Source organism: Lepidochelys kempii, chromosome 11, assembly GCF_965140285.1.
Source record: "Lepidochelys kempii isolate rLepKem1 chromosome 11, rLepKem1.hap1, whole genome shotgun sequence".
In the NCBI taxonomy this organism is placed as follows: Eukaryota; Metazoa; Chordata; order Testudines; family Cheloniidae; genus Lepidochelys; species Lepidochelys kempii.
Genome location: NC_136390.1, coordinates 71,776,007 through 71,798,909, shown reverse-complemented (window position 1 = coordinate 71,798,909; position 22,903 = coordinate 71,776,007). Strand labels below are relative to the sequence as shown.

The following is a 22,903-nucleotide window of genomic DNA, read 5'->3' as shown; positions in this document are numbered from 1 at the left end:
TGCACTGCAGGCAGACACACGCTCAGGGAACTGCATGCTTGTCTGCTGGCTGTTGGTATCTGGGCTCTGAACAATAGCAGCAGGGCATTTAAGAGTTACAGGGCAGGCAGCGACACAACCTCTCACTGATCTGGACTGCATCCCAGAATGTGTCCCCTGCCTGCCCACATGTAATGGGGGAGTGCTGCCTCTCTGGCACAGTCCCTCACCCAGTAACCCAAGCAAATTCCTCCATGGGTGCTCCATGCAGAAAGAGCTGCCCAGAGTTTGGGAGGGGAAGTAGGAAGGGAGAAGGGGAGCAACCATACCTTGGGGCACCGACCTACCAGATGAGTTAATATCTCTGGTTCCCCTCTCTGGTTGCTACTAAGCAGTGAGTGACCACAGTCCGCTCAGTGGAGTCAAAACCTTTCCAGAGCCACCCTGATGGGACTGGTAGCAGGAAGCATGGGGGGAAACTCGATATGGGGCCCCATTCTCCATTCACAGGTGTAAAATCAATAGAATTTAACTTATACACTAGTGGGACTGTGAGGAGAATCTGGCCCCGGCACATCTCACTGCAGTGATTAAATGGAATTTGCAAGTAAGAAGGATCAGGTAGCATTAGTGAGATGAACTATTAATTGGCCATCACCTCATTGCTGACTGTCAATCAAAGTTCTCTCTCACCCAGTGCTCTCAAGCCTTTTTATTGTGAGTTTTACACCACAAGCTGCTGAGTAATCCATCTACTACAGTATAATTGGAGAAACCCCTTTTGTATTGGTTTTCAGCCATTTCCTAATCTGTAGAAAATACTCCATATTACGTCAAAGTCAACATTTTAGAGGGTCTAATTGCTTAGTATTTGCAGTGGGCTTCCCTCTCCACACTGGAATTACCAGTCCTGAGTTACTCCAATACTTTGACTTGCTTCAGTAAGAGTATGGAACCACATTCTCTTCTTCTACAGCCATACAACTGCCAGGAGAGGGTACCAATGTAGGATGGGGCAAGAGGGCCTGACTCTCAGTCTCCTGTTCTCAGTGCTTGTTTCTCATATGCAGGGTGCACTTGCCATCTCCCCATGAATTTAACTCCCATTAACATCAATGGCAGTCCAAACTGGGACTTCCTTTAGGTGCCTTTGAAAATTCCACCCTCCACGGAGATGGTCCAGCAGATAAGAATCATGACAGGATGGGGAGACAGACTTGTCCAGGGAATTGAACCCAAATAGCCAGCTTCCTAGGCTAGTGCCCTAGCCATGGGGCCATCCTTGTACCTAAGAGCAAAATGAATTGAAAGCCAATGGGCGAGAGCTCAGTGCTCACCTTTATACAGAGCAAACGAAATGGCATTGCTCACGATTTCATCTCCAGCTTCTTCTATTTTAATAACAGTTAGCAGATGAGGGTTTTCCAGGATTTCTTTGATCTACAAAAAAAGAACAGTACAATGCTAAAGCTCTCTCAGTACTTTGTGGTTTATCTGGTCATGTCCCTTTGGGGAATGTCCCATCATACAGTATTATTCACAGAGCTGTTTATCATAAGTCCTCTCCCTAAACATAGTTAAAACAAACTATAAAATGAGAATTCCAGTGATTAAGTTCTAATAAACTCACAGTAGTACAAATTAAAAACAGTAAGATTAATGATCCTTTAACGTATGGCAATTTCTTGTCATTCCCTTCCGCCCCCGCCCCCAACACAGAAAATGATGACCAATTAGGCAATTCTCACTAAATTAAAAACTAACAAGGAATAAATCTCAGATACCGTGGTCGTGCCAATTCCCAAACATCTAGAAGTTTATATGTTAAGGAAAAGTTTATTCTGGCCACTTTGCCTAGTCTAAAAACAGAGCTTATGTTCTCATAGCAACACACTTTATGAAATTTCCTTCTTTCTGGCAAGTTAGAAATCTGAGAGACTGTAAGGAATTTGTGTTTACACTTTCAGCCTCTGAATGAACCAAGAGAAGCAGAGTCATGTGAAATAAAGTAGAAATGAACCAAAACCACAAAACGCGGATCCAGAACTTGATTGCAAATGTCTTCCAATTCAGTTTGGATTCCAGGCTTTGGTTCATCCAACTATAAATATACAGGGCCAGATGTGAAATAAAGATCCATATCTAGATTGAACTTTCAGGCAACCCCAATGTTCAGTTCTATTTGAGAGTTTTGAATCATGGATCATGCTTTTTAGATATATGAAGTAAGCTTCATGTTTGGTTTTAGGCCAACGGTGCAGTTTTGTTTCTGACCTGTGGGGTGGATACCACATCACTGTTAAAAGACTGTAATTTCACTCCAGCTATTAAGAATCCAGCAGCCTATCAGTTGTTTCACTTCTCAGCATAGCCATGAGCTGGGTTCAAGAATAAATACCTACCTCTGCCATCTCTGGGATGGTATTTCATAATTTGGTGCATTATAAAAGGTTTAAACCTTCCTTTAATAGCAACCAATATATGATGTTTCAAAGACGATACTGCACAAGACGGGCAGTTGGTTTGCTCCATCATCTTGTGATATGCATAAGCCATGCAGAACAACCACCTTGTGCTGTAGTCTAGATAGAGAGATTTATTCCCCCCATCATGGCATTCCCAGAAGGGCACAGAGAAGGGCACAAATGATACACAGTAGTCATTGCAAGAGTTCAATGGAGAAGTTTGGTTGCTTGACTCTGACACCTAGATTTGTAAAGATTATGTTAAAGGACATTCATTAAAAAAAATAAAATAAAATCATGATGAAAATGAAGCTAAGAAGAAAAAAATAATCAAAAAGAGTACAGAAAGTAATGGCACATTTTCCATAAACTTAAAATTAGGAATTTTAACAGATGTTCTAATGAGCAATCATTCCCCCAGAGATGATCACAGCCATAAAATAATTGACCAAATGAAAGATAAGGAGACCCTAGGATGAAGCACTGGGAAAAGAAATTGAGAAAGCCAATTACCACATGATAATGGGTCCTTGAGTGAGTGCTATTATGCACTGCATTTCTAAAAATAACTAAACATTAAGGCTTTCATCAACTCAGTTTTTCCTACCACTATTAAAAAGGGTAGAAACACAGCTGAAACAGCTCAGCCTGCTGGTTAGGTGGCAAGGGAATCAGATTTTTATCCTGAGCATGCCAACATCTCCAAGCTGGCAGCACTGCAGACACAGCACTTTCAGGCATCATGGCAGGAAGGCATAAGCCACGTAAACCACCCATAGTGATGTCTAGTGTCCTGAGGCCTCTCTCTTGTGTTAAAGTAGTAAGGGAAAAGCAAATCTGCTGGGAAAAGACAACGTTAATTTTTTATCTGCACCCAGTGTACAGTAGTAGTGAGCTTATACGTCACTGCAGGAGATGTCTGTGGTGTACTGCTGTGATGAAAGAGTGGCCAGTGTGCGTACAAACTTAGTATTGCTAGCTTCAGCCCAGTCTAGAAGGGGAAGGGGGAACTTGTCCATGGCATTGTTAAGCCTGAAAGGAGGGGGAAATAAGTGAAGAAACTTGAGCAATGTTATACATTTAACATAGTAAGCTTGTTGCCATAAGAAAACTATGGAAAAAGAACAGAATGATACTGTGTCAGCTCGGAGACATTCAGTAGTTATAATGCTTGTTTAGTGAATGGTTGTGTCAGTCAACCCAGACCCCAGCATTTTTCTTCTTTACAAAGCTTACATAGGAGCTGCCCTGCTCATCAGATCAAAGGTTCCAAGGCCAGAAGGAACCATTGTGATCATCTAGTCTGACCTCCTGTATAATACAGGCCAGAGACCTGCCCCACAATCATTCCTAGAGCAGAACTTTCAGAAAAAAAATCTAATCCTGATTTAAAAGTGGTCAGTGATGGAGAATCCACCATGGCCCTTGGTAAGTTGTTCTGATGGTTAATTATTCTCATTGTTAAAAATGCATGCCTTATTTCCAGTCTGAATTTGTCCAGCTTCAAATTCCTTTCTCTGCTAGATTGGAGAACCCACTGTTAAATGTTTGTTCCCCATATAGGTACTTCTAGACTGTGACTGAGTCACCCCTTAACCTTCACTTTGTTAAACTAAACAGATTGAGCTCTTTGAGTCTATCACTATAAGGCTGTTTTCTCATCCTTTAATCATTCCCGTGTCTCTTCTCTGAATTTTCTTCAATTTAACAACATCCTTCTTGAATTGTGGGCACCAGAACTGGACACAGGATTCCAGGAACGGTCACACTAGTGCCAAATACAAGAAGTAAAATAACCTCTCTGCTCCTACTCAAGATTCCCATCTTGATACATCCCAGGATCATAGCATCATATTGGGAGTACATGTTCAGCTGATTATCCACCCCTCTCCCAAATCTCACTGCTTCCCAGGATAGAGTCTCCTATCGTCTAAGGATGGCCTACATTCTTTGTTTCTAGATCTCTATATTTACATTTAGCTGTGTTAAAACGTGATTGCTTGCTTGTGCCCAGTTCACCAAGCAATCCAGGTCACTCTGAACCACTGACCTGTCCAGTTCATTTTCATTCCCCCAATTTGTGTCATCTGTAAACTTTATCAGTGATGATGTTATGTTTTCCACCATGTCGTTAATAAAAATTTTAAATAGCGCAGGGCCAAGAACCAATCCCTGTGGAACTGTACTGGAAACAAACCCGCTTGATGACGATTCCCTGTGTACAGTTACATTTTTAGACCTATCAGTTAGCCTATTAGTGGTTCCTTTAGTCCAGTATCCTACCAAGAAAAGCAGCTAGTAGCTGACACTTTAGATGAAGGTGTAAGGAATCATGTAGTAAGTAGTTATGGGATAACCTGCCCTTAGTTGAAGTTTCTTCCTCACATCCATTGATTAGAATTTGGCTTGAGCCCTGAAGCATGGGGGTTTACATCCTTCTTTAAGCACCTTGGTATTTTACATTTTAATCCTCATTATAGTAACCCTTGGTGTTCTTGTTATCCAGGTAAACATCCCATCTTTTTAAAACCCCTGCTAAGCCCTTGGCCTCAAAGGTATCTTGTGGCAAGGAGTTGCACAGGCTAAATGTGCACTGTGAGAGAAAGTGTTTTCGTATTTGTTATAGGAAAGCTCTTTAAATGTTTAAAATACTTTAGTGCTTAACTGTAGCCCTTTCCCCACTGGTCCCCCTTGTGACAGGTTCGGTCACAGAGACTCCCCTCGAGACTGTCACTCGATGATCTGGAATACCACTGAGAACAACCCTCCTGCCAGTACAGGTGCCTCTCCACTCCTGTCTTGCTGAGTTAGACTCTCCAGTCAGCTCCAGCACAGACCAACAGGTTGGGACATACCTCTCTGCAGTTCACTGAAACTGAGATTCACTCAGCCCAGGGGCTTCTCAGTTAACAGGGACTTTCCCAGCTCAGTGTTCAGCCTTTCTGGGAGTCTGAACTCCAAATAAATCCGTTTTACTGTGTATAAAGCTTATACAGGGTAAATTTGTAAATTGTTCGCCCTCTATATCACTGATAGAGAGATATGCACAGCTGTTTTCTCCCACAGGTATTAATCAAAAAGTGATTTTATTAAGTATAAAAAGTAGGATTTAAGTGGTTTCAAGTAATAACAGCCAGAACAAAGTAAGTCACAAAGCAAAATAAAACAAAACACGCAAGTCTAAGCCGAATACATTACGAAACTGATTACAGGGAATATCTCACCCTCAAAGAGGTTCCAATAAGCTTCTTTCACATACTAGACTCCTTCCAGTATGGGCCCAATCCTTTCCCCTGGTAGAGTCCTTGTTAGTTCCAGCAGACATCTCAGCTGGTAAGCAGGGGTTTTCTCATGACTGGCAGCCCCCTTTGTCCTGCTCCACCCGCTTTTATGGCTGTGGCACAAGGCGGGAATCTTTTGTCTCTCTGGGTCCCCACCCCTCCTTCTAAATGGAAAAGTACCAGATTTAAGATGGGTTTCATTACCTGGTGACATGGTCCCATGTCACTGTAGGACCCCTAGTCTCCATTCTTCCTGGGTTGGCCCATGTACACAGGAAGGCTGGCAGGTAAATAAACCATGTACAACCAATTGTCCAAGTCAATGGGAGCCATCAAGACTCTAAATCACCATTAATGGCCCACACTTTGCATAATTACAATAGGACCTCAGAGTTATACTTCATATTTCTAGCTTCAGATACAAGAATGATACACGCATACAGATAGGAGGAACATATTCAGTAGTTTATAACCTTTGTTATGATACCTTACAAGAGACCTTTTGCATGAAGCATATTCCAGTTACACCACATTCATAAGCCTGCTTCCATACAGCATGTGGAGTGCACCGTCACACCCCGCTCCTTTCTGTCTCATCAACACTATGGCAAAGCACCTACCCATCTGATCCAGCTTTCAGTCTCCTCTTCCGTGAGTCTCGAAACAGTGTGAGGCAGGTATCGGAGCAGCCTCTCCTTGACAGAGGAAGAGGCTAAAGTGCCTTCTGCCTCCACTAAGCTCGCTATTACATCAGCAATCTGGCCTGAGCCCTCCACTGCTATGCAGGGAATTTTACTCTTGATGGCAACATTGATAGCCTAGGAAAATACAGCAGAGAGGAAGAGAGATAACAGTCATTAATAAAGGTGCAGGCTATTTGGAGTCTACTGTTCAGTAACCAAGTGAACAATTTTTAGTATGGCTTGTGTGGCTCTATTCTGTAGGCACTGAAGAATTCCCCACCTCCAGCCAATATTTTCACTATTACCAGCGAAGGACATTACAATGCCAGTTCTTTTCAATGGCCTCTAATTCAGTGGTTCTCAAACTTTCACACAGCAAGCCTATGAGTGCAACCCCCCTTATAAATTAAAAACACTTTTTTATATATTTAACACCATTATAAATGCTGGATGCAAAGCAGAGTTTGGGGTGGAGGCTGACAGCTTGCAACTCCCCCGCCCCCCTGCATGTAATAAACTCGCAACCCCCTGAGGGGTCCCAACCCCCAGTTTGAGAACCCCTGCTCTAATTCAATAAGAGCAGAGGGCCATGGAGAGTTGCATGGGTGCTCAGGGACAAAAAGCATAGTGGGGCGAATGTCAGAGTAAATAAAGAAAGCAGGAAAAGAAGGAGGAAATTGCACAAAAGAGAAGGCATTTCCAAGATTGGACAACGCTGCCTCCTGAGAAATGACCTGAAAGTTCTCCTTGCCAGCTTTATGGGTATCACTCTTGTTCAAGAGAAGCACCAGTAGCATAGCGGGCTCTGGTCTATTTGCTGAAGGTGTGGGAACCAGACCCTTACATCCACACAGGATTACTGTAAATATCAGGTTATATTATTAAGATTGTATTTTTATTAATTGCACACAATGCACCTAATAATTTTTGTTAAATATCACAGAAGATAAATATCACTATTTACTCAGTAAATATCACTATTTACTCAGATAGTTGCTCAATTGAGTTAGAAAAATTACCCTTTTATTTAACCAGACATTAGAATGAGGACATGTCAGCCCTATGTCGTAAAGAGCATATACAGGTCTATTAGTTAATACTCAGCAGGTGGCTTTAATTTAGTTTGCCATTAGCAACAGAAGTTTATCCAGTGGAACCCCATTCTTACTGAATGTTAATGAGACAGGAGAAATAAAGGCACGTGACCACAGAGCAGAGAGAACGTACACTAATGATCTGAAAATACTTGGGGGAAAAGGCAGATTTATTGAACAAAAACTACTCTTGAGCAGTCAAACACAAGCACATAGTATGCCTTCCAATTGGACAATGGATATATGACATAAGCAGCTTGCTTTCCATGCCAGTTGGACCAAGGATCTTTTCCTGTGTGGGGCATAGCGAACGTTAAAATAAGGAAGGAGCCTGAAAGATTTCCACTTCTATTCTGCTTAAACTGAAGCCAACAATCAGAAAAGAAACACACAAGCCTTGTGTATGGCCCCCTCTCAGATTCTGCCAATTGCTGACATCAGTAAGACCTATCAAGCATGACTATTCAGTTGGGGTCTCTTTTAGCAGGAGAAGTTGACAGGTTGGAAACTACTGCTATACCTTCTTGGACTAAAACAAAGTTTTATCTGCTTCTGGAGATGATCACTCCAGCCATGAGCTGTAACAACTGAGACATGAACATCTGAACAATATTTAGAAAAGCTGGACGTGCACAAGTCCATGGGGCTGGACGAGTTGCATCCGAGAGTGCTGAAGGAATTGGTGGCTGTGATTGCAGAGCCATTGGCCATTATCTTTGAAAACTCGTGGTGAACCGGGGAAGTCCCGGATGACTGGAAAAAGGCTAATGTAGTGCCAATCTTTAAAAAAGGGAAGAAGGAGGATCCTGGGAACTACAGGCCAGTCAGCCTCACCTCAGTCCCTGGAAAAATCATGGAGCAGGTCCTCAAAGAATCAATCCTGAAGCACTTGCATGAGAGGAAAGTGATCAGGAACAGCCAGCATGGATTCACCAAGGGAAGGTCATGCCTGACTAATCTAATCGCCTTTTATGATGAGATTACTGGTTCTGTGGATGAAGGGAAAGCAGTGGATGTATTGTTTCTTGACTTTAGCAAAGCTTTTGACACGGTCTCCCACAGTATTCTTGTCAGCAAGTTAAGGAAGTATGGGCTGGAATGCACTATAAGGTGGGTAGAAAGCTGGCTAGATTGTCGGGCTCAACGGGTAGTGATCAATGGCTCCATGTCTAGTTGGCAGCCGGTATCAAGTGGAGTGCCCCAAGGGTCGGTCCTGGGGCCGGTTTTATTCAATATCTTCATAAATGATCTGGAGGATGGTGTGGATTGCACTCTCAGCAAATTTGCGGATGATACTAAACTGGGAGGAGTGGTAGATACGCTGGAGGGGAGGGATAGGATACAGAAGGACCTAGACAAATTGGAGGATTGGGCCAAAAGAAATCTGATGAGGTTCAATAAGGATAAGTGCAGGGTCCTGCACTTAGGACGGAAGAACCCAATGCACAGCTACAGACTAGGGACCGAATGGCTAGGCAGCAGTTCTGCGGAAAAGGACCTAGGGGTGACAGTGGATGAGAAGCTGGATATGAGTCAGCAGTGTGCCCTTGTTGCCAAGAAGGCCAATGGCATTTTGGGATGTATAAGTAGGGGCATAGCGAGCAGATCGAGGGACGTGATCATTCCCCTCTATTCGACATTGGTGAGGCCTCATCTGGAGTACTGTGTCCAGTTTTGGGCTCCACACTACAAGAAGGATGTGGATAAATTGGAGAGAGTCCAGCGAAGGGCAACAAAAATGATTAGGGGTCTAGAACACATGACTTATGAGGAGAGGCTGAGGGAGCTGGGATTGTTTAGCCTGCAGAAGAGAAGAATGAGGGGGGATTTGATAGCTGCTTTCAACTACCTGAAAGGGGGTTCCAAAGAGGATGGCTCTAGACTGTTCTCAATGGTAGCAGATGACAGAACGAGGAGTAATGGTCTCAAGTTGCTGTGGGGGAGGTTTAGATTGGATATTAGGAAAAACTTTTTCACTAAGAGGGTGGTGAAACACTGGAATGCGTTACCTAGGGAGGTGGTAACCTCCTTCCTTAGAGGTTTTTAAGGTCAGGCTTGACAAAGCCCTGGCTGGGATGATTTAACTGGGAATTGGTCCTGCTTCGGGCAGGGGGTTGGACTAGATGACCTTCTGGGGTCCCTTCCAACCCTGATATTCTATGATTCTATGATTGATTCTATGATTCCAGTGTCACTGACAAGTAATTGGTCAGACTGTCACAGACCCTTGTCTGGATTATGAGACAGTTATTCTTCAAAGTTATTAAACACTTCAAGAACCGTCCATCTGATTTTAAGTTTGAATGCCTTATGCACTAGTTACTTGGGTTTCGGATTAATATTTACAGTATCATAGAATCATAGAATATCAGAGTTGGAAGGGACCTCAGGAGGTCATCTAGTCCAACCCCCTGCTCAAAGCAGGACCAATCCCCAACTAAATCATCCCAGCCAGGGCTTTGTCAAGCCTGACCTTAAAAATATCTAAGGAAGGAGATTCCACCACCTCCCTAGGTAACGCATTCCAGTGTTTCACCACCCTCCTAGTGAAAAAGTTTTTCCTAATAGCCAACCTAAACCACCTGGCCCTAACTGGGGAAGCAGGGACAGCTGCTGCCTAATTAGGTTGGGGCTGTATAAAAGCCTCAGGGGAAGGAAGCCAGGGGTGAGCAGGCAGAAAGGGAAAAGGCAGGGATTGGAAGCAGGGAGGTAGCTCCCCCACAGAGGGTAAAGGTGGTGGGAGCACAACCTGTAAATAAACTGCCCCAGTGGTTACTGAATCCAGGGTCTCCGTGTGACTTTATCAGCCCAACGGGGCAAGAGCCAAGATAGCCCTGCAGCACCTTGTTACACCTGGGAAGTGTGATGAACTTCAAAGGACTGTACTGAGCGTGTCAGATAAGAATGGGATTTCAGATAATCTGTCAAGTGGTTTGCCTGGAAAATCTCTAGGGGAAATTTGCATGCACTTCCCCATCTCCAGTTATGCAAATTCCCAGCCTTTTGAAGTTATGCCTGAGAAGAGATCCACACTCTACTGATAACCTGTTCAAAATCAAAAGCCAAGCTGTATACAGGAAAGACTAAGTTATTATAGGGGTACTAGTCCTGAGCTGAACTAGTAACCACAGAAGAACCCCTTGGTGAGGTGTTCAAGGACTGACTCCCACCACAGCCCTGGCGGAGGTTAGGGGTGGGGGGAGAGGGGTTGATCTCTAGTAAACGTATTAACACATGTGTAGGTTCTTTTATTGTTTTTCATATGTTTTCTCTGTAATGCTTTCACCTTAAGAATAACCCTGTTTGCTTAGAAAGAGCTGTGTGGTAACTTGTTAACTGCTGGCCATTACAGCTGTTCATAGGCTCTGGAGGGAAAGCCAAGTGCTGACGTTGGCCTGATCAAGCAGTCTGGGTTGCTGGGAATATCACAGCAGAGGCAGGGAACTGTGCAGCCTGAAAAAAACCCAGTCGAGAGAGAGAGACCTGCATCTCCGCCCAAGAGAGGTGACTGCTGAGGGGCATAGAGTGGGTGCCCTTGTGGACCATGATGGGGAAATACAGATGCAACTGCTCTGAATTGTGACAACTGGTATAGCCCAGAGCTGCAATTGCAGGGAATGTCCTGAATCGGATTGAGATGGAGTATGCTCAGTGCAGATAGAATCTTCACAGAATTTTGCTGTTAAACTCTAGACAGTCTCTACTGATAATGTGTGAACTAAGATTTTTCAAATTTCAGTGGATATTCACAGGAACAGCAAAAGGCACATCTAACACAAGTCCCTGCTCCGAAGCATAGGGCAGTACAGATTCTCAAATTAAAGGTCACCAGAGTTTGGTCTGGTTTTTTCTTCAGCCTCTTTCTCAGAAACAGCTTATCCATGTTGGCTGAAACTTCCTAAAACATTTCAGCCTGAGGCAGACATGTGGCATGGAAAATTTCAGCCCAAACTTGGAAAAGTTAAACACAATTGAAAATAGGGTCTAATAACTGGAAGTGTCAGGCAACCTTAATACTTTGCTACCAGCCTCACCTAGAATACAGTTAAAATTGGGACAAGACACACTTAATTTTTTCTGTCTTATTTTCAGACTTACCTTCAAAGTTTCTTTCCCTCCTCCTTGGGTGAAACACACAATTGGAATCTTCCCACCATAATTAGAATCTGAAATACACCAAAGAAAAGGGAGAGGGTCTCACTTTGCAGTGTTGATGTATTTGAACAATTTTTATACTTCACAATAACCACTTATGCAGTGGTTTATTGGATTTAGCTTTGATAATATTTTAAACACAAATACTCGTATTCCTGGCTTTCAGCTGATTTAACCAAACTCTTTTAAAAGTCATCTACTCCATTGTTACATGACCTTTAGTTATTCTCACTAACCCATTTTGCCTAATCTAGTGTCAGACATCAACACTGAGATGGAGTCTTCCCAGAAGTAACAAAGCAAGGCTAAAGTCTTAAGTAATTAGTATTACCAATGTACAGTGCTTAAAAAAAATGACATGATTTTGATGGCGGGGGAGCTTATTTGCATGTTGGTTTCTGACCCTTTAGTATTCAGGTATATTGCCTAGAACCCAACAGGAGCAGAGAAGGAATTGTACTTCAGAGGCCCAACACTACTCATGAGTCAGGTCAGTTCGCTCCTTGGTCAGGGCTGTGCACAGAGGCACAATTGTGCTTTTACGATAGGTAGGGTTTGAGCTGTAAATTTAGATCTACAATTTTCACACACACAGGTTTGGGACTGCTTGAGTTCAAGGTTTTGAATTACTCTGGTATAGAGTGGGGGATACCTGAAACATTCGTATGTTAGCTCAGATTACAATCCCGACCGGAAATTGGGAGTGTCAGACTGTTTAGGCCTATGTCAAAGTCTGAGATTCTTTTCTAAATCTACCTACCGCAATCCTGTGTTTGTACTATCTATACACAAAAATATATACCCGCACACACACATAGGATCATGGTAGGTAGATTTATACATTAGTAATTATTAAAGGAATAAATTAATCGAGAAGTTAGGCTGAAGGACCATTAACATGAATGTAAAATTTAATCATTAGAAAATCAAAATATAGCACCTACAATTACATCTAAAGGGTTTAATGTAATAGGAGTTTCATATGTTAAACACTAGTTGATAACAAACAGCATATTTATTGAAATTAAAGCCATGTGATATGTTTGTGCAGTTTTATTGCCTGAGTGAATATAAACTTAATAACACTAATGTATAATACTGATTTTATTTATTACAAAATGATTCATGTAGTGGCTAATAATCAGCATCAGTTATTATTATTTATTTTAACATAGTGGCTAGGAGCCCCAGTCATGGTTTCCACCGTGCCATGTGCTGTACAAAGTACCACACAATAAAGACCATAAACATCATAATAAACAAGAAGCAACAGTCGGCCTAAAACATACAGCTAGTTGAGTCCAGAGGTGTGACACAAGGGCAAATCCCAGATTCCTCAGGCAACCCTTCCCCCATCACACCAGCATCTGTCAAAAGGGATGAATTCCCAACACACAGATAGTAAGAATGGAAAGCAACCTGGGCCCATCAGGTGATCTCCTCTGACACAGCAAGTGAAATTGCTTTGATTCCTGAACTGAAAGGAATGTTTATCCCATATAGTACTTGAAACCCACCTTACCCAGTAAATTGTGCTCTGTGGTGAACCTCAGATAGATTATTGCATGAGTATGTAAGCTCTTCTTATTTGTACCTTTAAGAAGCATGTTCTCCTTGAAATACGCACAAATCACCATGGGTCACATTGACGGTATACCGTCAGAAGCCTTCTTTGTTATTAGGCACATGAGCAAAAACACTTGTCATCCATAGCATGGCAACATGAGAAAACTTGTTTCCTCCCACAGTATGTTCTGTAGCATCAAGCCCTGTAGCACCTGAGCAGAATGATCTGAAGTTAGAGAACTGCACCAACCTGGGATAACACGTTCCGAAATGTATTTTTCTAACTGTGTCCGTAGCTTAGCCTCTATTGCTGGATGTCCATGGGTGCCGTTATCGACCAGCAATAGGTGGGTGTGGTTATTGTCCAGGCAATACAATGGGTCTCTCTTAACGTCATCCATTATGTAGTGGGCTGAATAGTACCCCTAGAAACATCAGCAGAGGGTTTCCATTGAGATCAGAAGGGCATGGTGCATGCAGTACTTGAAATGGGGTCACAGAAGGTCAGTGGGCATGACTATTGTTCTCTTATTTTCCAGATTTTAGCAGCATAAAAATTTCCAGACCAAGTCAGACCAAAGGTCCATCGAGCCCATGGCCAGCACCAGCTGCTTCAGAGAAAGTTGCAAGAGCACTCATAACTCAGTTATGGAATAACCTGTCCATGGAAGACATTCTTTCCTTCCCCCCATGCGATGGGTTTGTGCCCAGGAGAGTGAGGGTTTACACCTCCTATAATTTCATTTTATATAACGGAACTGTGGATGTTCTCATCACTCATATAGATGTCTAGTGATTTTTGAATCCTGCTAGGCCATGTTGAAAATTAACAATTCATTTCTCCTCTGTTTTAACCACTTTCTAATTTATGACCAACCTTTACCCCTCACCCCAAGACTTAATGCTACTTAGTGAGGGTTTTTGTCAATGGGTTTTCAAAAAAAACCCAAACAATCTATTGTCTCCTTTGTCTGCTATTTTGCTGTTATGCTCTAAGAAATCTAGCAGAGTGGACGTAGGATAAGACAAGCTGGTTTGTTCCTCCTCCTCTTCAGTTGAAATTTCTGCCTTTTACCGACATATGCAATAATACTGTTGCATTACAGATATTTCTGGTAGATACCCCAGTTCAATCCAAGCACTACTGAGTGCCTCTTTGCATTCCCCCAGCCTCTAATGCTGCCACAACTTTATATTCTTATGCCACAGTAACCAGTGGCTGCTGGAATAACCTCTTAAGATCACTAGCAGACGAATGAGTTAGAGCAGCCTAGCTTACCCAGGCACATGGCCAGCACCAGAAATGGGACAACACAAACGTGAACAAAGACACTTTTGGACCACCCACCTTGTTCCTGTGCGGAAGTGCAGCTCAGCTGGATGAGAGACTATATTGCCCCCTTCTCCTTTTTTGAATCCACCTGGCTGAGTCTAAGTGGCACATCTTTTCCAAAATCCAATGCACAATTTGTGAGTGCCATACATCTCATTTGTTGTTTAACCATTATCTTTAATAGGCAATGACTATTTTACAACACAGTGCAGCACAAGTTCTGTAGCAGGAAGAGTTTCTAATAGGATCTCACATCCAAATCAGCCACAGGCCAACGGCATCAGGCTCCATGCAGATAATGGTGTGGATGGAGAGCAGTGAGGCATTTACCGAGAGTAGACTGCGTTTAGTCAGAATATAACTCAGTTTTGCAGGGTTTTCACTGGCTTCCCATGACCCCATTGACAGCACTACATGTTCCTCACCTCAGTATCACTGCTTCTGATCAAACTATCCCGGTTGGAAATCATGCCCCAGGCTGCTATGCCGATAGCCACCACGTTCTCCTCTGAGCTCCTACTGATGGTGTTGTCTCTCACCACCTCTCCAATGTATTTCATCAGTCCATAGTGAGTGCCTCCTGTGAAAATCCAGGCCCCTGCAGATGGTAGGTACCAAATGAAATTTAGCCACAGACCTACCACTGTGCACAAAAATTGTTTTCTCTTTGTAAATATGTGCGTGTGTCATCCCCAATTCTCCTCTGCCCTGCATCTCGTGTAGTCATGAAGGCCTGTGTTACGTGGATGCAAGAAGCTGATATGGTAGTACTGCGCACCAATGCAAGTGATAACACAAAAGGGCAAGGCAGTGGGGATTTTGGCCCTCGGGGTTGTTTACCTTCAAGACACTAAGCCAACACATTTATCCTCACTAGATCACAGGAGATATGCTAATTTCCATATGATACAGGAAGAAGAGATGTTAGGAGATTTACCCAAAGCTACAAAGGACACCCTTGTCAAAGCCAAGAATGGCTCTCCACCCAGTTCCCAGGTCATTAGGCCATACTTGTCTGAAGTGGACTAAACAGGCAACAACTAATAGAAAGCTCTGCCTCTCTGCTGAGTATTCACAGCTTCTTCTTCTCCGCCAGACTTATTTGGCAGAAGGCTAATATACCAGCTGACTGAAATATTCACCTCTCACTTCAGCTAAATCACAACTGCACTCGCTGAACCAAGTTCTTCACTTGCTTGAACAATTCTGACTTCAAAAAGGGGTTACACTAGATGTGAATTTGTAGTAAAAAAAACTTAGCCCAGGTTTTTTAATACAAATTATTATGATTTCTATTATCCTGCTCTATGTGCCAATGGCTACAACTGAATTCACAGGTATTAATTGCATAAATGATTGTAAAAGGCATGGGAACACTCAAAGTGGCATCAGAAAAGATAGACTTGTCCCAAGATATATGCCTAGTTTTTTCGCCAAATTAAGCCCACATTCATTTAACTAAAAGACTCTCATGGACTTCAGTGGGACCAGGATTTGTGTCTTGATCCATATTCCCTGATAATCTATTTTCCTTTCCCTATATTAGTGTCTAACATCACAGTTTATCCACTATACTGACAAACCAAGAGATACCAGGCTAGCCCAATGGCGGAAAACATAAAAACTAGTAGCTTCAAGGCAGCCCAGATACCCCTTTTACCTTTGGACTGGGCAATGTAGATCAGCCTGCTGAATATCTTGCGCATCCGTGGCTTTAGGGCAAAGTTTTTTGCTCCCCCTGTGACTGAGATGACAAGGTTGGGATTTTTCAGGTGCCAGTGTTGAGTCATCAGATCATAGAGCATTTCAGAGTCTGTGTCGTAGGATAACCGGATGTACTTCAATGAGAGAGGACACAATACAGGGTTAGCAGCAATAAATGGCAACAGAGTAATTCTATTTGGTCTCAAAGCGATGGCCTGGTTCCCCACTCCCTTGCCCTCCATGCAGTCATTTATATCTAGACAAAATACAAAGCAGGTGTCAGAATGACACAGGCAAACACCCAGGAGTTTGCCTGGGACTGGTAAGTATCCGAGTCTGTGTTTGTTTGCTTGCTGAGGAAGTATCCGAGCGTGTGTTTGCTGGGGGGGCAGTGTGAGAGCCTGAGTGAGTGTCTGATTGGCTGCTAGCCTGCAGGGGGCGGGCAGTAGGGTGTCTGTTTGTTTGCGACAGGGAAGCCTGGCTGTTTAAAAATAGCCAGAGCTTCGCGAACCAGCTGAGCGGCGGAGAACCAGCTGAGCAGCACACAGCAGGAGTTTGCCTGGGAGTTCGCCTGGAGGGAGCCCAGTGAGGCTTACGTCTTGCAAACTGCTCTGAGGAAGCTCATAGTAGGAAGGTGATATGGAAGGGGGGGGTTCAGCTGTTGTGACCTGCACTGGATGTGCCATGTTTGTCTTTCTTCCACAGGACAGAAGCGACTTTGTCTGTACAAAGTGCAAGCTGGTCTCCATATTGGAAGAGAAGATTGAAGGTCTGGAGCAACAGATAACAACCCTGCGTTGCATACGGGAAACTGAGGATTTCCTGGACGAAACTCAGGATAGGCTTCTAGGGGCACAAAGCTCTACAGATATAGAGCAGGTTGCACAGAGGAGCCAAGAGGCTAGTGAAGAAGCTTGGCAACATGTGACCTCCAGAAGAGGTAAGCGGAATGTCCGGGTTCCAGTAACACAGACACAGGTAACTAACCGCTTTCATGTTCTCTCCACAGGTATCGTTGCGGAGAGTGGACCAGATGATATGTCTGGGGCGAGAAAGCAGAAGGAGACTCTGCTGGTTGGAAGGCATGAGATGCGCTGTCCTGAGGTTGGGGGTTCCACGACCACCACCCCCAAGAGGAGAAGGCGGGTGGTGGTGGTCGGGGACTCTCTCCTCCGGGGGACTGAGTCATCTATCTGCCGCCCTGACCGGGAAAACCGAGAAGTCTGCTGCTTGCCAGGGGCTAAGATTCGTGATGTGACGGAGAGACTGCCGAGACTCATCAAGCCCTCGGATCGCTACCCCTTCCTGCTTCTCCACGTGGGCACCAATGATACTGCCAAGAATGACCTTGAGCGGATCACTGCGGACTATGTGGCTCTAGGAAGAAGAATAAAGGAGTTGGAGGCGCAAGTGGTGTTCTCGTCCATCCTCCCCGTGGAAGGAAAAGGCCTAGGTAGGGAGCGTCGAATCGTGGAAGTCAACGAATGGCTACGCAGATGGTGTCGGAGAGAAGGCTTTGGTTTCTTTGACCATGGGATGGTGTTCCATGAAGGAGGAGTGCTGGGTAGAGACGGGCTCCATCTTACGAAGAGAGGGAAGAGCATCTTTGCCAGCAGGCTGGCTAACCTAGTGAGGAGGGCTTTAAACTAGGTTCACCGGGGGAAGGAGACCAAAGCCCTGAGGTAAGTGGGAAAGCGGGATACCGGGAGGAAGCACAGGCAGGAATGTCTGTGAGGGGAGGGCTCCTGCCTCATACTGGCAATGAGGGGTGATCAACAGGTTATCTCAAGTGCTTATATACAAATGCACAAAGCCTTGGAAACAAGCAGGGAGAACTGGAGGTCCTGGTGATGTCAAGGAACTATGACGTGATCGGAATAACAGAGACTTGGTGGGATAACTCATATGACTGGAGTACTGTCATGGATGGTTATAAACTGTTCAGGAAGGACAGGCAGGGCAGAAAAGGTGGGGGAGTAGCACTGTATGTAAGGGAGCAGTATGACTGCTCAGAGCTCCGGTACGAAACTGCAGAAAAACCTGAGTGTCTCTGGATTAAGTTTAGAAGTGTGTGCAACAAGAGTGATGTAGTGGTGGGAGTCTGCTATAGACCACCGGACCAGGGGGATGAGGTGGATGAGGCTTTCTTCCGGCAGCTCACGGAAGCTACTAGATCGCATGCCCTGATTCTCATGGGTGACTTTAATTTTCCTGATATCTGCTGGGAGAGCAATACAGCGGTGCATAGACAATCCAGGAAGTTTTTGGAAAGCGTAGGGGACAATTTCCTGGCACAAGTGCTAGAGGAGCCAACTAGGGGGGGTGCTTTTCTTGACCTGCTGCTCACAAACCGGGTAGAATTAGTGGGGGAAGCAAAAGTGGATGGGAATCTGGGAGGCAGTGACCATGAGTTGGTTGAGTTCAGGATCCTGATGCAGGGAACAAAGGTAAGCAGCAGGATACGGACCCTGGACTTCAGGAAAGCAGACTTCGACTCCCTCAGGGAACGGATGGCCAGGATCCCCTGGGGGACTAACTTGAAGGGGAAAGGAGTCCAGGAGAGCTGGCTGTATTTCAAGGAATCCCTGTTGAGGTTACAGGGACAAACCATCCCGATGAGTCGAAAGAATAGTAAATATGGCAGGCGACCAACTTGGCTTAATGGTGAAATCCTAGCGGATCTTAAACATAAAAAAGAAGCTTACAAGAAGTGGAAGGTTGGACATATGACCAGGGAAGAGTATAAAAATATTGCTCGGGCATGTAGGAATGTTATCAGGAGGGCCAAATCGCACCTGGAGCTGCAGCTAGCCAGAGATGTCAAGAGTAACAAGAAGGGTTTCTTCAGGTATGTTGGCAACAAGAAGAAAGCCAAGGAATGTGTGGGCCCCTTACTGAATGAGGGAGGCAACCTAGTGACAGAGGATGTGGAAAAAGCTAATGTACTCAATGCTTTTTTTGCCTCTGTTTTCACTAACAAGGTCAGCTCCCAGACTGCTGCACTGGGCATCACAAAATGCGGAAGAGATGGCCAGCCCTCTGTGGAGATAGAGGCGGTTAGGGACTATTTAGAAAAGCTGGACGTGCACAAGTCCATGGGGCCGGACGAGTTGCATCCGAGAGTGCTGAAGGAATTGGCGGCTGTGATTGCAGAGCCACTGGCCATTATCTTTGAAAACTCGTGGCGAACCGGGGAAGTCCCGGATGACTGGAAAAAGGCTAATGTAGTGCCAATCTTTAAAAAAGGGAAGAAGGAAGATCCTGGGAACTACAGGCCAGTCAGCCTCACCTCAGTCCCTGGAAAAATCATGGAGCAGGTCCTCAAAGAATCAATCCTGAAGCACTTGCATGAGAGGAAAGTGATCAGGAACAGCCAGCATGGATTCACCAAGGGAAGGTCATGCCTGACTAATCTAATCGCCTTTTATGATGAGATTACTGGTTCTGTGGATGAAGGGAAAGCAGTGGATGTATTGTTTCTTGACTTTAGCAAAGCTTTTGACACGGTCTCCCATAGTATTCTTGTCAGCAAGTTAAGGAAGTATGGGCTGGATGAATGCACCATAAGGTGGGTAGAAAGCTGGCTAAATTGTCGGGCTCAACGGGTAGTGATCAATGGCTCCATGTCTAGTTGGCAGCCGGTATCAAGTGGAGTGCCCCAGGGGTCGGTCCTGGGGCCGGTTTTATTCAATATCTTCATAAATGATCTGGAGGATGGTGTGGATTGCACTCTCAGCAAATTTGCGGATGATACTAAACTAGGAGGAGTGGTAGATACGCTGGAGGGGAGGGATAGGATACAGAAGGACCTAGACCAATTGGAAGATTGGGCCAAAAGGAATCTGATGAGGTTCAATAAGGATAAGTGCAGGGTCCTGCACTTAGGACGGAAGAACCCAATGCACAGCTACAGACTAGGGACCGAATGGCTAGGCAGCAGTTCTGCAGAAAAGGACCTAGGGGTGACAGTGGACGAGAAGCTGGATATGAGTCAGCAGTGTGCCCTTGTTGCCAAGAAGGCCAATGGCATTTTGGGATGTATAAGTAGGGGCATAGCGAGCAGATCGAGGGACGTGATCGTTCCCCTCTATTCGACATTGGTGAGGCCTCATCTGGAGTACTGTGTCCAGTTTTGGGCCCCACACTTCAAGAAGGATGTGGATAAATTGGAGAGAGTCCAGCGAAGGGCAACAAAAATGATTAGGGGACTGGAACACATGAGTTATGAGGAGAGGCTGAGGGAGCTGGGATTGTTTAGCCTGCAGAAGAGAAGAATGAGGGGGGATTTGATAGCTGCTTTCAACTACCTGAAAGGGGGTTCCAAAGAGGATGGCTCTAGACTGTTCTCAATGGTAGCAGATGACAGAACGAGGAGTAATGGTCTCAAGTTGCAGTGGGGGAGGTTTAGATTGGATATTAGGAAAAACTTTTTCACTAAGAGGGTGGTGAAACACTGGAATGCGTTACCTAGGGAGGTGGTAGAATCTCCTTCCTTAGAGGTTTTTAAGGTCAGGCTTGACAAAGCCCTGGCTGGGATGATTTAACTGGGAATTGGTCCTGCTTTGAGCAGGGGGTTGGACTAGATGACCTTCTGGGGTCCCTTCCAACCCTGAGATTCTATGATTCTATGATTCTATGATTCTATGATTCCATTAGGTGACATTTGTCACCCGCATTGCACAGTAGTAAATGACCAAAGTGCAAAGCAATGGAGAATCAGGCCCAGTGTGTGTTTTCTAAACACTAATTTTATGGCCTGTATTTTCCCCACTCCTAGGACACCTGAATAGAGATGGGCTAAGTTTTTCAAACAAATTTATTCAAAAAATGCAGTTTCAGCCAACCTGAAACTATTGGTGAATTTGATCCAATTAGTTTTGGTTGGGAAAAAAAGTTATTTTAAGGTCAGCTTCAGAAAAAGGATGTGTTCCCCTTTCTCTGCCCTTATAACCTTTAGCCCAGTGGTTAGGGCACTTGCCTAGGATATGAGACCCAGGTTTGAGTCCCCACTCTGGATCAGGGACTTGAACTCACATCACATCCCTGCCAGGTGAACATCCTAATCACCAGGCTGTAGGCTAGCCCAGGGTAGGTGGCTCCCAATCTCTCCTACCGAAGCTGTTCCACTTGTATCAATTCTTAAATATTTATTGGGCCAGAGAGAGAGAGAGAGAGAGAGAGAGCGAGCACGGCTCTCTGCATGGTGATTAAGGCTCTCACCTGGGAGGTAGGAGATGGGGATTCAGATCTTCTCTCTGCTTGTGATTTACCTGTGCATGAAGTCATCAGCTCTGAGGAAACTCCAACAGCATGTCTCCCCAGCAACATGGGCTACCACAAGCACAATCCTGTTCTCTGCACTGGCTTTCCAAGGAAAACTCAGGCCTTGTCTACACTAAAGGTAAAAGTCGATCTAAGCTACGCTATTTGAGTTACTTGAATAGTGTAACTCAAATCGACATAGCTTAGATCTACTGACCTCAAGGTCCACGCTATGCGACATCGACAGGAGACGCTCTCCCATCAACTCACCTTATTCTTCTTGAACAGGTGGAGTACAGGAGTCTACGGGAGAGTGATCGGTGGTCAATTTAGTGGGTCTTCACTAGACACACTAAATTGACTGCCGATGCATCGATCGCCAGAGTGTCGATCCTCCAGTAAGTATAGACAAGCCCTAAGTCACCTGCATGGTCCCGGCGAGGCATTTAATGGCTTGGGCCCATGATGTTTAAGAGATGGCCTAATGCTTCAAGGTGGAGACTGTGTTCAACGAATCCACCCCTCAGGCACCATGGAACTTCCTATTAGAAGGGTAAAGCTTATCACAGAATCATAGAATATCAGGGTTGGAAGGGACCTCAGGAAGTCATCTAGTCCAACCCCCTGCTCAAAGCAGGACCAATCCCCAATTAAATCACCCCAGCCAGGGCTTTGTCAAGCCTGACCTTAAAAACTTCTAAGGAAGGAGATTCTACCACCTCCCTAGGTAAAAAGAAAAGGAGTACTTGTGGCACCTTAGAGACCAACCAATTTATTTGAGCATAAGCTTTCGTGAGCTACAGCTCACTTCATCGGATGCATACCGTGGAAACTGCAGTAGACATTATATACACAAAGAAACCATGAAACAATACCCCCTCCCACCCCACTGTCCTGCTGGTGATAGCTTATCTAAAGTGATCATCAAGTTGGGCCATTTCCAGCACAAGTCCAGGTTTTCTCACCCTCCGCCCCCCCACACACAAACTCACTCTCCTGCTGGTAATAGCTTATCTAAAGTGATCATTAAGTTGGCCCAACTTAATGATCACTTTAGATAAGCTATTACCAGCAGGAGAGTGAGTTTGTGTGTGTATGGGGGTGGGGGAGTGAGAAGGCCCACCTTGATTATCATGCACATTGTAGGGAGAGTGGTCACTTTTGATAAGCTATTACCAGCAGGAGAGTGAGTTTGTGTGTGTGTGTTTTTGGAGGGGGGTGAGGGAGTGAGAGAACCTGGATTTGTGCTGGAAATGACCCACCTTGATTATCATACACATTGTGAAGAGAGTGGTCACTTTGGATGGGCTATTACCAGCAGGAGAGTGAGTTTGTGTGAGGGGGTGCTGGAAATGGCCCAACTTGATGATCACTTTAGATA

At 44.6% G+C, this 22,903-nt stretch overlaps 1 protein-coding gene across 1 annotated transcript in view; it reads right to left on the bottom strand.

Annotated features, from left to right (window-relative positions):
* Positions 1–22,903, bottom strand: part of TRPM8 (transient receptor potential cation channel subfamily M member 8) — a 128,152-nt gene that overhangs the window by 58,120 nt on the left and 47,129 nt on the right. The window contains exons 5-10 of the mRNA XM_073304777.2: positions 16,217–16,394; positions 14,982–15,154; positions 13,474–13,648; positions 11,601–11,668; positions 6,346–6,543; positions 1,317–1,419 (exon numbers count right to left, since the gene is read on the bottom strand). Of these exons, the coding sequence (XP_073160878.1) occupies positions 1,317–1,419; positions 6,346–6,543; positions 11,601–11,668; positions 13,474–13,648; positions 14,982–15,154; positions 16,217–16,394 (895 nt within the window). The remainder of the gene's footprint in view (positions 1–1,316; positions 1,420–6,345; positions 6,544–11,600; positions 11,669–13,473; positions 13,649–14,981; positions 15,155–16,216; positions 16,395–22,903) is intronic.